Here is a 17,287-nt window from a genome sequence, read left to right on the forward strand (position 1 = left end):
ACCAAATCAAACGTCATATAAAAACCGTTATGGTCTACTTAACCTAGCTGGCATCTTACGTCATGGAAATTGCTAGAAAATGTCCAAATATTGCACCATCGGTCGTAAGACCTGATGAAATATTGCATCACTACCTTTGAACACCGGTTTGAATTGCGTGACAATGTCTTTCATTATTGCGTCACAGTTACTGTCTACGTGCATTTGAGATATCGCAAATTATTCTAGTCATTCGTAAAATTGTTTGTTGGAAGTCAGTCGCATATTTAACTGTTTGCTTGGTGCTTGCTAGCTGGACAAATTTTCCATCTTTTATCTAAGTAATCTGTTCTGTAGTGACAAGTTTTAGTGGTGTACGGCGTTGCGTTCCATTTTTGACAGCCAGGTGGCTAATTTTACAGAAATACAATTTTGAATAGACGTTTCAAAGGAGTGTTTCTTTTTCGGTCATTACATGCAGACGAACGGATTCGGGAATCTTACGTTACAATTTTCCCACGAAGTGATTATGGTTCACCGCTGTGACCAATAACTAAAAAAGAATTGACGACAATTGTGAGCCAATGAATAAAAACACACGATACACAAATTGTTTGAATCACTCACGTTTAAGTTAACACGTAAATACAAAGGGCATGCAAAGAATGAACAACAATACAAATAATACACGACGATACATGAAATTGGTACCATAGGTACATGCTAAAATTACGCTATATACAATGGTTGCGATAATAACCGACTGTTCTGGGCTCAGACAAGTGTCGGCCACCGCAGACAAAACCAGGCTCAAACCCTAACACTTAGGTGTTCTTTACGGGGGCGAGGCACAAAATATCCCTCAACACGTAGTCTACTTTCACTTCCCCCGTACTCTCATCATAGTTGCAGACGGCAACTTTAGCTCTACGAACCACAGGCTTCCCTTTCCTAATTTGTGGAACTACCTCATGCACCCTCCCAAGTTGATACTTCCCACGTTTACCAATGTCTTGGAGAGAACCCACCACTACAAGTTGACCAGGCTCCAAATTGTCGGCCATTTTTAACCATTTTTTCCGGCCCTGAAGACCTGGCAAGTAAAAATCGATCCATTTGCTCCAAAACTGCTGAGAAAGTGACAAATTGAACCGATAATCCCTTCTTAATTGGTCACGATCATGTGGTTGCCCAACAGCACAGTATGGGTCTAACTATGGGGTCAAAAGTGAGGCAGGGGTGATGACAGTAAAATCCCTAGGGTCGTCACTCAAAGGTACCAAAGGGCGTTCGTTCACGATCCGAACGGCACTGCTTGTGTACGTAAGTAGTTCAATGAAATTGGGCTTACGTATTGAAGCGTCCAAAATGTGAAAAAAGTATTTAATCACATCGGCCATGAAACCAAATCTACCAAGTCGAAATCTAGCCAAGATATCTGCCAGAAGGTTTAACAAGTCAGGACCCGAAAACATTACATCATTAACACAAGTTCCTCGAAATTCAGACTTGCCATCGTAAACAATACGCTTTTTTAATTGTGACGTCACAAAGTATGGTAAATACCACTCAAATCTTTTTACATTTTCTGCTTCACCAGCACGCTCAATATAGCCATTAGATTTAAGATCCTTCATGGTGTCGGTAAGGAAATCACAAAGTTCAGGTTGTTTTAAAGCCTTCTTCCTTAAAGCAGCAGCTCTATCTGACGCCAACACAAAATTGTTAGGTAAATCAATATCTTCCTTCAACGGAACAGGTATCTCAAATCGACCATCTTTCAACTTAATATTCGGTTCAACAAGTTCTCTAGCCAAAATGTCATTGCGAGACAATTCACAGGTTTCATTTTGCAACGTCAAATCCTGAATGACTTTATTCAGGTCTGCTATTTCCATATCACGAGACTCAATTTTACGCTGAAAGCCAGAGATGACATCCGACTCTGAAGACGTCTGCACTCTGCACACATTTGCAACGCTTTCATCCAAGGGTGACTTACCACCACAAGCCAACCAACCGAGAGGAGTGAGCAAAGCATGTGGTTCACTACGATTCTCACCAACACGCTCTTCTTTAGCACACATCAAATAAGCGTTGTCGTTTCCAATCAGTACATCTACAGTACTACAATCATTCAAATGAAACATATTCACGTCATGAAAATGACGAAAACCACTTAAATCCTGCTTATGTGGTAAAGTTTTAACATCGTCAGCCCAAGCTGTGTTAACCACCGAAGTTATATCACAAAACAGTTCATCTGTCTCTAACGACTGAATGTTGAGTTTAACAAGGTCAGCACAAGTAGGTTTCTGACCAGCCAGAGTATCCATTTTAAACGACACTTTGTCATACGGTTTAACGTCAAGTTCGCAGACCAAATCACTCGAAACAAAAGTCAACTGCGAACCAGGATCATGCTGACAATACACCAACTTCGATTTGCCAGTCATTGGATTCAAAACACGAGCAGCAGTAATGCGGTTAAAGGCTGCTTTAAAATTTCCAATCTTAACATTACACACAGGAACTCTGGCACCAGCATCATCTTTGCCAACCGAATCCAGAGAATCACGTGACGTCACATAAAAATCATGCAGAAGAAAATAGTGTTTCCTATCGTTGTTAGGCCCACACTTACCACAGTTGTTTGCATGAACGCAATCCCTAACCATATGCTGGCGCAAACAATTCAAGCATTTGCCAGCTTTCACAATGACATCTCTCCGATCTTTGGGTGTCAAGCGCAAAAATTCTTTACAATTAGACAAAAAATGATATTCAACTTGACCACGTGACGAACAATAAAAACATGCCGGTATGTCACTACGTCTGGCCACACCACCGCGCGGTGCGCCAACAGCAGTCGAGTACTGCGAACTCCCTGAAATCACATTATCATGGGGCTTTACCGACGTATGCCTAACCGGACATGAAGGCAATTTTCCTTTGCCAGACTTTTTAAAATGCTGCGACTCACCAGAATCGCCCATTAGCATAATGCTAAAATCAGTCGACTTGCGCGTTTCCTCCCGTACTACAAATTCAAACAAACTCTGAAAAGTAGGCTCATCAGTACCACCATACCGATCACCTAAAAAGTCAAGGTAACGCTGCTTAGCGTCCAACGGGAGTCGCTTAGCCAAATCCAAAACAAAACGTCCTTCCAATTTGTCACGCTGACCATAAGCTTGCGCGTAGAGCAGACACTGCGACAATTCATCTTTAAACTCTTTCAAATCACTAGAAAAGATCGAAGTTAATTTGCTACCATAGCGATACTTTCTAATTTTCGGTTCGGCGAAAAGACCTCCACGAACCCCCAAACGCTGGGACAAGCGAGCTAACGACATTTCTATCCTGTCTTCTTCTGACAAGCTAGGAGTGTCGGAAACTAAATTAGCAATCGTTTGCGCAGCTGTTCTAACACAAGCTGATTGTAACAAAGTCAAACGAGTTCCTTTAAAGGGCGAAGCTGCCATTAAGGCCGTAACACGATTTTTAAAGAAGATAAATGGCATATTATTACCATCGTAACCAATCAAGGCCGCCTTATCGAAAAACGTCCTACTATTTTGGTATTCAAAAAAGCAATCCTGTTGTTGAGAACTCGATTTAGCGGGAGAAGACAAGCTATATCCCTTAAGGGGCTGAGGGGGCTCAGTCACATGCACAGCCTGATCACGATTTTCACACACGTTAAAATCATTAGACGCGACATGCCTCTCACAACCACCCAGATTACGTGTAGCTGGGCGATCAAAAACTAGCGGCGCAGAAAACTGTGAAGGGGGCAAAGCATTACTGCTAATGGCGGCCCCGTGACCTGCACGCCCTGGGGGAGGAGTTCGGTTATAATTCACAGGCCTTGGCTCTACAGCCTTCGGAACACCCGTAGCTGCGGCCCAGAGACCTCCTGAAACAGCTTGAAAATGTGGGGATTGCACTGGTCCACTTACAGATTGAACAGGCGTCTGGAAAAGGTTATGTAAATTAAACTGTGATTGATGTTCACTTCTGGAATGCCTAGAAGATCCCTTCTTAGAGCTATGCCGGGAGCCCAACTCTGAACGATATTCAGCTAAAACTACCTCTTTACGTTGTTCAGCCCTCAACTGAGCGTCTTTGAGTGCGAACTCAGCAGCTCTAGCTTCGGCCTCAGCTCTCGCTTCAGCCTCAGCTCGTATGGACTCAGCTCTCGCGGTGGCCTCAGCAGTTCTCGCTTCGGCCTCAGCTTTCGCGGTGGCCTCAGCTCGTATGGCCTCAGCTCTGGCGGCGGCCTCAGCAGCTCTCGCTTCGGCCTCAGCTCTCGCGGCGACTTCAGCAGCTCTCGCTTCGGCCTCGGCTTGTATCTGGAGCTCCTCTCGTCTTAGCTGTAGGTTAATTTGTGCAATTATTCGTGACGAGCTCCTAGACATCCTAGTGCTTACATTTGAGGCGCTATCCTCAGGATGTATGTCAGCATCTAACATATCTGAGAACTCACTTTCTTTTTTTTCAAAGTTATTTTTCAACGAGTTAAATTCGGGATCTACCCTATCACGAAGTTCTGCCAAGATTGCAGAGTTAAAAATTTTAGTCAAAAGAGCATGGAAATGCCGTAATTCCTCTTCTAAAGTAAAGAACTTAGATCTAAAAATTAACAGTTCCTGCTTATCACTCAAAGAACCTAGGGCTACAGAAAGTTCCCCAATTTGAGTCAAAATATCCCTTCTAAGATGCCGGTCCTCTCGAACTGACTTAGCCTCATCGTTACTGGATCCCTCCCCAGAATGGCCTGCCCGACCGCAAAGAACATCATCAGGCTTAAACTCAGTCAAGTCGACGGCGGCCGAGTCCCTGTCGCCACCGAGTGTAGACATATTAAATGTTGGGGCTAAATTTAACAATTAAAAAAATTAAGTTACACAAACACACAAAATTAAGTTATAAAAAACTTAACTTCAAAGACCGTAAAAATACAAAAAAGAATTTAAATGCACAATACCGTAGTTGTAGGGGTATATAAAGTCCTAAAGTTCCACACAACTTGCTTGGATTCGTTCACTTGAATCTTCAGGCACAGATCGATTGTTTTTAATCTTTTTTCTTCAAATGAATGTCAATGTTGTTTTTTCTTCAGAACCAACAAAGAAACGCCTTTAATTTTTAACTTGAAGTTCTTCAGTACCAACTGAGAAGAAATGTCTTTAATTTTCTTTTGCTTCTGTAGACTACCAACCAACAAGATCTTCTTTTATTATTTTGCTTTAATTTCTTCTTGGCCTACCAGCTAACAAAAACGTCTTTTATTTTTTATGTGCTTCTAGTGGTTCTTGGCCTACCAGCTAACAAGTCACGTCTTTTATTTTTTATGGTCACAGCGGTAAACCATAATCTCTTCGTGGGAAAATTGTAACGTAAGATTCCCGAATCCGTTTCGGGAATCTTATCGTCTGCATGTAATGTCTGCATGTAATGCATGTAATGCTTTACATGCAGACATTACATGTCACTTATTCGTCTGCATGTAATGACCGAAAAAGAAACACTCCTTTGAAACGTCTATTCAAAATTGTGTTTCTGTGAAATTAGCCACCTGGCTGTCGAAAATGGGACGCAACGCCGTACACCACTAAAACTTGTCACTACAGAACAGATTACTTAGATAAAAGACGGAAAATTTGTCCCGCTAGTAAGCACCGAGCAAACAATTAAATATGCGACTGACTTCCAACAAACAATTTTAAGAATAACCAGAATGATTTGCAATATCTCAAACTCACGTACGCAGTACTGTGACGCAATAATGAAAGACAATTATGAAGTCATTCAAACAGGTGTTCAAAGCGGCTGATGCAATATTTCATAAGGTCTTACGAACGATGGTGCAATATTTGGACATTTTCTAGCAATTTCCATGACGTAAGATGCCAGCTAGGTTAAGTAGACCATAACGGTTTTTATATGACGTTTGATTTGGTGAAAATTGTCGGGAACTTTTAGGTAATATGTTTCTGGTAAGATTTTGAAATTTTTTCAACTGCTTCTAACCAACCAAATCAGTTGTTCAAAATGTAGTTGTGTGGCCGTCGACCGCCACTGCATGTTGACATAAACACGTAAGACCATTATGCGTGTCCCTCTTAAGCAGCTAAGCACAATAAAGAAAGACAAGATCTACTGATTGTGAAAACATCCTCAGACGCAAAACCATCAGTAGTTTTTCATAGCTTTGATGTGTTTGCCCAATCTAGGGATTTGCACGTTGTAGAGTGTAGATAACCACCAGTCTTCTGCTTCTTAAGGTTAGACTGAGCTACTCAAGATTGAATAAATCAGGGAAACACCTAGCTTGTATGCTCACATTACTTTTAAGCACTCAGAGAGTTAGATCCAGTCAAATTTCAGATAGGCTACGCAACCCAGGGCGTAGTTAGGGAGGGACAATTGCTCCCCCGAAATATTTTTATACATACGACTGACCAACAGACTTTTAAGCTATTGGCCAATAGATAACGCGTAGCCTACACCTCAGACCTAATGTGAACATTAGATAGCGTAAGTCTACTGTTCTGTATTTTGTACGAAATGTATTCATTGACAAACTGAAGCCTACCATTGCACCAACCACTAGCCTATATTTACTCTTACAAATGTTTTGGTTTTATGTAACTTAAATAAACGTTTTACCCTCTGTTGCAGCATCACTTGACAGAGTTTTGCCATTGATTTCGACCTACTCTCAGAATGCGCAAATTTAGGATATTTTTTCAAAACTTTGTGGAAGAAATCCCACAAAGGGTGTCACCTTCAGCGATAGGCTACGCCGTCGGGTTCACTTCATCATCATCATAATCCATCGTCGGTTTGTTCCCCACTAGTGGGGGTGGCCGATTGTTTCCGCGCAGCAATTGTTTTAATCCCTTTTCTCCATTTCACCCTGTCCCTTGCATCTTCCTCTTTCAGTCCAACTTTTTAAAATTCATCCTTCACTTGTTGTTTCCACGTTCTTCTTGGACGACCGCGTTTCTTCTTCCCATCCACCTTTAGATCTAGTGCCTTTCTAAGAAAACTTCCTTCCTCCCTCCTTATCACATGTCCATACCATCTTACTCCATTTGCCCTTGCCATTTGGTCTATGGTCTCTCTGATCTCTAGCACCAACAATTCTTCAGTCCTTTTTTCCTTTCTCGTTTTTACCCCACACATTGCTCTCACCATTGACCTTTCCGTTCTTCTCAGGATTGCCAGTTCACTCTCTCTCAATACCCATGTCTTGCTACCATATAGCATTGCAGGCCGCACACAGCTCCGATATACTTTTCCTTTCATCCTTAGTGAAAATTTTCTGCCATACAACATTTCCCCACATTCCCTGAACTTTGCCCAGCCCAATCTTGCCCTTGTTGTCACTGCTGCTTCACATCCACCACTTCCATTTATCCGATCACCCAGATAACAGAAGTCTGTCACTGTTTATGCCATGGCAGAACTCATCATCATGGCCTTCCACTTCATTCCTTCCTTTACTGCATTTCCCACAAACAAAACACTTCGCCAATCTTGTTGCGGCTCTCTTGACATTAGCACATCTTGCATGTACCCACTTTCCACATTCCTTGCATTGCATTGACACATTTACATATATAGTATATATAGTTTTCTAGTATATATAGTATCTATAGAATCTATAGAAAACTATATATGTGTCATATATAGTATATACGACACATATATAGTTTTCTCTGCTTCTCTCGGTATTCCTCCTGCATTCTTCTCAATATAAACAGAGCATCCACTGTACCTTTTCCTGGCATAAATCCAAACTGCGTATCATTTAATTTCACCAATGTTCTCAACCTCTTTTCTAGTATTCGCTCCACAATTTTCATTCCATGCTCTAGTAGTTTTACACCTCTATATGCACTGCAACTTCTCACACCCCCCTTTCTCTTGAACAGTGGAACAACAGTACTATGCTTCCACTCCTCCGGCATTCCCTCTCCATCTAATACCCTTTGGCTAAGTTGTAGCATTACTTCAATTCCCAACTCTCCACTTGCTTTTATCATCTCTACGCTCACTTTTGATGGACCGGCTGCTTTATGCAGTTTCATTTGTCCCATTGCCTCCACCACTTCATCACGAGTAACCTTTCCCACTGGACCCTCCACCAGATCAACCTCTGTCATATGATCCCATACATTCTCCTTATTCATAACATTTTCTATATGTTCCTTCCACACTTTTCCTCTGCTTTCCGGGCTGAAATGCAATTTCCCATCTCCACTCCTTAGGCCTATACATCTTCCCCCTACAATATCTTTCCCATCCTTTTTCATTTGCTTTATGAGTCTGAATACTTTGTTTTGGCTTTCCCCCATTTTATTAAGTTCCTCCTCAGCACCATTCTTCATAGCTCTTGCAACAACCCTCTTTGCCTTCTTTTTCATACTCTTATACTTCTTTTTATTCTCTTCTGACCCATTTTTGCGCCACTGCTTGTATGCATCTCTTTTCTGTGAAATCGCATGCTTCACCTCCTCATCCCACCACCATGTGTCTCCACGATCCCTCCTCACTTTCTTTTTCCCACATACTTCATCACATGCTGCTAGGACACTTTTCTGAAATGAAGCCCACAAGTCCTGCGCACTCATGTTTACCAGCTCTTTTGCTCTTTTCACAAACTTAATTCTCGTTTCTTTTTCCTCCAGTTTCCACACATTTCTCACAAAAACTCGTTCTTTCTTCACAATTTTATTCACTTTTTTCATATTTAAGTCTCCTACTACTAGTCTATGCTGCAACTCCCACGGAATTACTTTCACATTCTTCAAGTACTTTCTCTGTTCCTGCCCAACCACAATAAAATCAATTTTCGACTCATGTCCTCCTGAGCTGTAAGTCACCTTCCTTTTCTCTTTCTTTTTAAACCATGTGTTGGCAATACAAAGTTTCCTTTCATTACAAAATTCAAGTAGCATTCTTCCTTCCATGTTTCTCTCCCCAAAACCATACCCTCCATGAATGCCCTCGAACCCATTTGCTTGTTTTCCAACATGCCCATTAAAATCTCCTAATCCAAACACCAACTCTTTTGAACTAGCTATTGCACTTACAGGTGCAATAGCTAATACTAATTTTCCTCCTCCCAAAATTTTGTGCTGGCTACAACCCTGCACACAACCAAATGCTGCAACTTTGTTAAGCTCAGCCTGATGGTTTACACTTCAAAATTTGCTTTCGATTGTTACGCATTTTAGCACCTACAGTCATAATGTGCATGAGTCACAATGACTGCGTTCACCTGGTCTACAAGGAAAATTTTCATCGGTTAAAATGTCAGCCATTTGACACATGTTAATAGTTAATACTCAGAAGACATTTCTTTCTTTTTTTTGCCGCTGGATACCTACTTTTTTATATTCCTTTTTTGTATCAACTTTAATTGCAGAAAAAATGTTGGCAACACGATTTGTGAATCAGCTGATTCACGAGGAAAACTGTCCTGCGTTAAAGTGTCTACCTGCACCGACAGCTTGGCGAGTGCTATTTAAAATAAACAATTAAGAAAAATAACGTCACAAGGCAGCGAAAACAGCAATGGTTTTAGTTCAGCCAGGCTGTTCACTCGCTGATCTGGACACCTTGGCGCATCATTGGGGAATCCCAGGCAATAGCAAGTTTTAGCTTGTTGGATTAGAGTTTGAGGTGATCAGAGCTGGAAACAAGACAAGATAAAAGTACAGCCGACCAACAATAGCAATCGACTTTCTTTTCTTGTTTATTATCGAGTTGCTTTGCTATTGTTTTTTGTTTTAACTTTCACCTGTTTGTTTTTAATTCGCTTGTACATTTCTCAAGGTGTTGCGACCGTGCCTAATCCTTGCATGAAGTAAATCATTTCCATCTCGAGCACGTTTTAACTTTCGCGTTTTTTCAAACTCCTGCTGTGTTATGGCAAGTAATATTGTTCGTTTTGATGGTTGAAAATAAAAACTGAACTTAAGTATGTGACTTTAGAAATGCAACTTAATGTTTAATATTATTAAGTCTTTCATTCAATAGGCGCTGTCAAATAAATATCTCTTTTGTATTCTTGTCCATTCCGACAACATTATTTTTGTCAGTTTTGTTCATGTTCAGAATTTGTGCTGAAAATGCTCTCAGAACGCACCAAATTCAATGTTAATTTTAAAAATTTTCTGGGGAAGTCCCCCAGACCCCCCGCTGTTGCTTTGCCGTCACTGAACACCTTGTCAAAGTGGTCACGGTACGCCACTGCATGCTAATAGCATCATCAGCATCCTCATTGAGAGTTTAAACCCTAACTACAGGTTAACTCCACGAGTTGCCAACAAGTGGCCAAAGTTTTCGTCTACTGCCTGAACTGAATTGCAGATCACTTCTCAAAGTCTGGTCGCTTAAGTGCTAGTTGCCCTATACTCCACTCTACTTCACATACCACTAGGTTAGCAAAAGTATAATGACACAACTAAAGACACAATAAGACACACACACAAACTATGAGAAATAATTACAATAAAAATGGCAGCTCTTACCTCCACAGTAGACGAAGCAAAAAGAAAGAGCTACCAGCAAAAATGTGAAAATCGTGCGCTCGAAAATCAACCGAGCGTGAAACAATTAAAATCATTTAAGAAAGGGAGTCGAGTTTCTAACATACCGGCCCCGAAAATGCGAATGACATTTTCTACTTTGTGAAATAGACGAGACTAAACATAATTTACTGGGTGATCGTAACATGTTTACATAGCCTGACATCAGAAATTCAAGCCTGACCAAAGCGGCCAACTATCAGAAAAATGCGTATGAATAGAATGAAATACACAAGGACCCATCTTACAATTCTATACACAATAAGGCTCTAAGTAGTAACGACATCGATGGATTGGAAAGCTGACGCTAGACTTCAATGTCACAACTTCAAGGTAAAGTAGGCTACATGGAACAAATTTAAGCCGCTTGGGCTGAAGACATAAAATGGAAAACACGCATAACTTATCACCATTGTCAGCGGTATCAGAGCATGCCGAGGCAGCGAGTGATACAGTGGAAAATAGAGACCAGCACATTACACATTAGCTATCAGTATACGAAATTCTCCCATGCCACAGCAACGTCGAGATGAATCAACAACGAGACTGAGAGCGTCCACACAAATAAACGCCAATACAGGCATGCAACAGTGACTGGAATATAATATTACGTAGTCGTTTCACTCAAGATTAAAACGCCATTCTAATGTTGAGTGAAGCCTTCAGTCACGCTACAACTGAGAAACACTGTAGCACATAAGTCAACCACAAACCGGAGATAAATAATAGCTGACATATACCGGAATAAACAACAGGTGCAGCAGCAACGTCGAAATGATTTGACAACGAGAGGGTCCACACAATCATAATATTAAAGAATACAGATAGTGTCAGAAGTAATTAGCCAGATTAACTGAATGAAGCGTTCTCGAAGGCAATAACAAATTATTAAAATAATCGACAATAAATCGACAAAGATTTTTTGGTATTAAGTCACATTACAGAAACTAGTTAGCAATCGAATCCTGAATAGGCATGAGTGACAATCCAGTTAAAACCAATACCACACAACCGTAATACGAAAATACAACTCAAGTTTCTAACCTACATGAGGTCATGACACAAATAACGCAAGCATGCACATTATGCGACCATTGTCACCTGTGTCCAAGCATGCAAAAGCAGCGCATGACACAGCCGAGAATGGTGGCCCAAAAATTCATCAATGAGCGTACCAACTTGAGGACGTACAGGTACAAGCAAATGTTACATCATCATTGTAATGCTCATCAGTTAACACAAGGCCAAGGTGGCAAAACAAGAAAACTGACATGAGATATCAGATACTACGCAGATATGCTTCACCCAATAGTAAACATGGTTGTAATGTTGAGTGAAATCTCCATGGTCATAAGACAAGAAATTAAAAAGCGACGTTAATTGGCACCTGATGAACATACCGTAAATAAGGTGTTACTAGTTAGTGTAACAAACTAACAATAGATAAACAAAATAACAATGTTGTCACCGCCACCACCGTAAACAACTAACCTACTACAGAATACTAAACAAGTCAATAACAATAAAGGAAAAAAGGGCCTTTGAAATAAAAACGCCGATGAAAGGCCACAAGGTAGGCCTACTACAAAATTAGTCAAAGTCGGTTTTACAGTCCTGCAACAGACAATTTCAAACATAGTCTTGCAAATGTCCCTCGAGCAGACAGATCTTCCTGGTATCCCTCATGAGCACTGCATCCGCTGTTTGCACGCGAACCCTTCGCACAAGACCGTCCTTGTCGGGAAAGCATTCTTCAACGATGGCTTTAGGCCAGGTGCCCCGTTTAGCGTTGTTGTCCATCAGTAGCACGAGATCACCTGGTTCAAGGTTGGGTGAAGTACCCCACCACTTCTGCCTGGGCTGCAGCAAGGGAAGGTACTCGCTCATCCAACGGCTCCAAAACATTTCTGCTAGGTATTGCGTCTTACGCCACGACCGCTTGTATCGATCACTCTTCACAAAAACGTCTGGCGGCAACGAGTCGTCGATAGAGCCGGTCAACAACATTGATGGAGTTAAGGCACTTAAGTCTCTGGGATCTGTGGACACGTCTGTTATTGGACGGTTGTTAAGGATCGATTCAATTTCGGCTACCAGAGTAAGCAAATCGAAGTCGTCGAGAGTGGCTTCACTAACAACAGCACGCATGATTTTTCGAATGCTACGAATCATTCTTTCCCAAACGCCACCTGCGTGGGAACAAGTCGGAACATTAAACGACCACTCGATATTGTCCTGGAGCATTGCCTCCTGAAGTTGGTGGCCGTTCCAAGCTTTGATGCCGTCATTCAGCTCTCGTTCGGCGCCTTTGAAATTTGTGCCGTTGTCGCTGAACATTAGCTTTGGCTTTTGTCTTCTGCTGGTGAACCTACGAAAGGACTGGATGAAAGCGGAGGCCTCCAGCGACTGGGCGATTTCTAGGTGGACGGCCCTAGTTGCCATACAGGTAAAAACGACGACGTACCGCTTTACGTCACTCCTGCCAAGCCTTACAACGAGCGGACCCATCAGATCCACACCTGTCGCAGCAAAGGGTGGGTTTCCAGCTGTGACCCTGGCCTCGGGAAGACTTGCCATGCGTTGACTTCCGGTACTGCTATTCCAAAGGCGGCACTTAAAGCAGGAATGAAGCACTCTTCGCACAGCTGCGCGTCCGCGCAGTATCCAGAACTGTTTACGAATCGAATTTAGGACATGAGACACTCCACTGTGGCCTTCCTTCTCATGGTGGTCCTGAATTATCATGTCAGTTATTCGATGCTTACTCGGAAGAATGATTGGATGTTTGGTTTGAAAAGGGAGAGTTGAATGTTGTAAACGCCCATCCGAACGCATGACCCCGTTGAGAACAAAGGGGCTTAGTTGACGCAACTCCTGGAAGTAGCTGGCGTTTCGCATTTCTTGGTCGGAGTGTAGTCTTTCTGGTGACGTACAATCGGATACGTTTGGCAACGCACGCATGGCGTCATGAAAGGCGTCCCATTGAACTTGCTGTAAGATTGCTATAGTTGCGTTTTTCAGTTCATCCACGGTGAGACGTCCTACAACCGGAGGCGAGAAACCTGACAAATACTTCCATTTCATGAATTGCTTCCATTTCAACCACCAGGCGGTTAGTCGTTGTGCGGTCTTGTACTTAGAGCAGCGCGCTAGCAGCTCATGCAGATAGCTCACGGGAGATGTGACGATGGCGCAGATGTTTGTCTTTTTCAACTCTGGATCATCCGAGGTAAGGTCCTTGATGCAATTCGGTTGTTGAGGCCAACTAGCCTCGGGTTTAAGTAAAAATGGCGGCCCCTTGAACCACAAGTCAGCAACATCAGCCTTGTCAGGCATTAACCCACGTGATGCAATATCAGCGGGGTTTTCTTCAGTAGGAACATGGCGCCACTGACGGGGTACAGTATGTGCGTGAAATTGTTGCAGGCGGTTGGCCACGAAAGTTTGAAAACGGGTGGAAACATTGTTAATATACTGAAGCACAATCGTCGCGTCTGTCCACAAAACTACGCTATCAAAATTGAAGTCCATTTCGCGACAAATGAACGAACACAACTTTACGGCGATGGTGGCGGCGGTCAGTTCTAGGCGCGGGATGGTTACCGGCTTGAGAGGGGCGACACGGGACTTTCCCATACAAAACATGTTGTCAATGTGACCGTTGGCATATACATTACGTCAACCCTATTTGATAGAAATTTGGTAAGGTTAAACCCACCACTGGCCAAAAGTCCTTTTAATTGGGTAATTGCTGTGACAGCTTCCTGGGAAGTGTTGTACGACTTAAGAAGGTCATCTACATAAAAAATTTTATCTACAGTTTGTAATACTTCCTCAGTAGCTGCAGTTACGTTGTCACTGGCAGTTTTCTTGAGGGCAAACCCAGCACAACTCGGAGAGCATGTAGCTCCAAAGACCAGAACGTTCATCCTGTAGTCGACCGGGGTCTGGCTCATATCTCCATCCGGCCACCACAAAAATCGAAGGGCATCTCTGTCCTTCTCAGACACAAAGACCTGGTGAAACATGGCCTTTATGTCTGCTGCTACAGCGACATTACCTTGCCTGAATCGCAACAAAACACCAGTTAAATTATTGTTGAGGTCTGGTCCCTGTAAAAGTTTATCATTTAAGGAAACGTTTTGAAACTTAGCAGCACAGTCGAATACTACACGGAACTTTTTCCCGGTGCAATGGTGAGGCAGGTACCAGACGGTATCCGAACACTGTAATTTATCATCAGGCACACGACTGGCATAACCACTTTGAATGTAATCATTAACTTTCTCGCAATACTTACTGTGCAAATCCGGATTTGCACTTAACTTACGTTTCAGACCTCCAAGACGCTTTTCTGCCACAAGTCGGTTGTTAGGCAGTGTCGCATTCTCCTTCCATGGCAGTTCCATCTCATAGTGGTCTCCTTGCTTGCGAATGGTGTGTTCCATAACCTTCAATGCTTGCCGGTCATTCAAAGAGGGCGCACCTATTTGGGGTTCATCGATGTCCTGAAAATCCTGATTTAAAATGTTAATTATGTGCTGACATGAGCTGTCAGCAGGTGACGACTTAACGAACAAGCATGTCGAGCAAACACCATTTGCGTCCGATACTGACTCGTAGTCTGACCCAAAAATAGTCCATCCCAGAGCAGTATGTAGCGCAAATGGCTGCCCAAACTGACCATACCTTTGTTCAGACGTTCTAAACATCTCATGAGCATTAGCCCCTATTAGCAACTCTACCTTTTTGGACTGCAATTGGGGAAGGTTTACATCTGCCAAGTGAGGATAACCTTTCAACGAATTGGCACCAGGGATGTTATCTTCCAAATGAGGCAACTCTCTTAGCACTCTACACGAAGGAATTCTAAAGGATTGATCCTCATTTATTCCCTGAACACACAACTTCCCTGCACTTATTCCACACTTACTTACCCCACTAATGCCTTGCAGCTCAATATCATCTCTTTTTGTTTGCAATTTTAATTTACGAACCAGGCTTGTGCTACACAGGCATGTTGTTGAGCGTGTGTCCAACATAGCATATGTGGTAACGAATGAGTTTGAGCCTTCTTCCCACACTTTTACAGGGACAATGTTAAGCATAGCAGCACCCTTGCGACCTGAGCTTTTACGCGTCATGGCTACAACTTCCCTTTTTGACAAGTCGCTTTGTTTAGGTCTTAAGTGGAGCAAAGAATTATGCCTTTTGTCACAAATTTTGCATGACTTTTTGAATGAACAGTCAGCTACGGTATGACCAGGTTTCAAGCAATTGAAACAGAGTTTACTTTCCTTTACAAACCTATGACGGTCCTCTGCTGTTTCCTCCAGAAAGGTAGCACAAACCCACAGCTGATGTGATTTACTGCAAAACTTACACAATATAGACTGGTTACTTACCTTAACGTTGTCATTCACAGCCAAAGTCTTAAACCTGTAACGCCGATCCTTGCCATCTCTGGTTCGAACGTCTGGGTCATTCCTCTTTTCCTTGAGATGGAAGACTTGCTGTGCCCATTCTGTTTGTGCATATGAGGCTGCATCTTCCACAATATCGATTAGGTCAGAGAAACATGGTCTCATGTTAGCCTTTTCTCTAGCGTGAGACAGAATCGAAAATTGCTCTCGAACCTTCAATGGCAGTTGAGTTAGAATTTTATGCAATAATTCAGAACCATTGAGCTCAGTTAAAATGCCTTTGCTTTCAAACAAGCACCTACAGTTATTCATTTTTATGGCGAGCTGGCTCAATTGTTCTGAATCACTCTCACGGATGGAAGGGCCCCTGGTAAGTTCATCTTTGGCCCTTTGCATTAAACGCATGTTGCTACCATACTTACCATTTAACAGGCTCCAAGCCTTGCGATACCCATCACTCTTGTCCATATAAGATGAACAACCCTGTATTAGGTTCAATGCATCCCCTTCCAAATACATTTGAAGGTACATCAAACGATTATGGTCATTTGGACAGTAGGGCTCTACAAATGTGAAAAACTCCTGCTTAAAAGAACTATAAAAGGAGATATCTCCATTAAATTTCTTTAACGTGAGTTTGGGTAAATGCATTGGTGGGGCATGCTGGGATGGAGGTGCTTGATGCAAATGCATAGGATATGCATGCTGAGAGTGAGGTAGCGATGCTCGAGGTGAATGCATAGGTGGCGTAAGCTGAGATAGCGATGCTTGGGGTTGCTGATAGGGACTGGGCTGAAACGCTGACCCCATACGAGTACCTGCCATAGCATTATGCTGGATTGGCAGCGTAGGCCCAAAAGATTGCCCTAGAATAAAGCCTGGAGGAGGGCGAGGTGACATAGGCCCAAAAAACGGTTTATTGTCATCAACCTCAGGCATCTCCTGCTTGGGAGTTTCATCCAGAATCAAAAGGTCAGATTGGTGACGACTAAGTGGGCTTTCAAACTCAGTTAGGCCTATGGGTTTGGAATGAAATGGTTCACTGGGACCTAGGTCCACAGCACCTTTCAATGGCAGTAATGAACTGTCTCCCTCCACATTTCCTAATTTTCTTTTGAGCAGAGACATCAATTGTTCTTGCCTATGATTAGCTTCAGCCTCCCTCTCACGAGATAGTTTTAATTCTTGCTGCATCTTTATCAAAAGAGCAGCAAGGTCAGGGTTGGAAGCTTCATGATTAGGTTTAACAGCGTTAAAACCACTAGCCTCAGAACTCAT

At 42.5% G+C, this 17,287-nt stretch overlaps 2 protein-coding genes across 2 annotated transcripts; both read right to left on the reverse strand.

Moving 5' to 3' along the window:
• Window positions 1-12,215: 12,215 nt before the first annotated feature.
• LOC145768957 (uncharacterized) lies at window positions 12,216-14,117 on the reverse strand. The gene has a single exon (XM_082580559.1). The coding sequence runs from the start codon at window positions 14,115-14,117 to the stop codon at window positions 12,216-12,218; it is 1,902 nt and encodes a 633-aa protein (XP_082436685.1).
• Window positions 14,118-14,185: 68 nt separating this feature from the next.
• LOC145768958 (uncharacterized) lies at window positions 14,186-17,287 on the reverse strand. Its single transcript, XM_082580560.1, has one exon. It carries the CDS (start codon window positions 17,285-17,287, stop codon window positions 14,186-14,188), a length of 3,102 nt encoding a protein of 1,033 aa, XP_082436686.1.

The sequence above is a fragment of the Aplidium turbinatum genome, chromosome 4 (genome assembly GCF_918807975.1).
Source record: "Aplidium turbinatum chromosome 4, kaAplTurb1.1, whole genome shotgun sequence".
In the NCBI taxonomy this organism is placed as follows: domain Eukaryota; kingdom Metazoa; phylum Chordata; class Ascidiacea; order Aplousobranchia; family Polyclinidae; genus Aplidium; species Aplidium turbinatum.

Excerpts from the sequence above, each read along its gene's own strand:
- LOC145768957 (XM_082580559.1), bottom strand. The coding sequence starts at position 14,117 with ATGGACTTCAATTTTGATAGCGTAGTTTTGTGGACAGACGCGACGATT.
- LOC145768958 (XM_082580560.1), bottom strand. The coding sequence starts at position 17,287 with ATGAGTTCTGAGGCTAGTGGTTTTAACGCTGTTAAACCTAATCATGAA.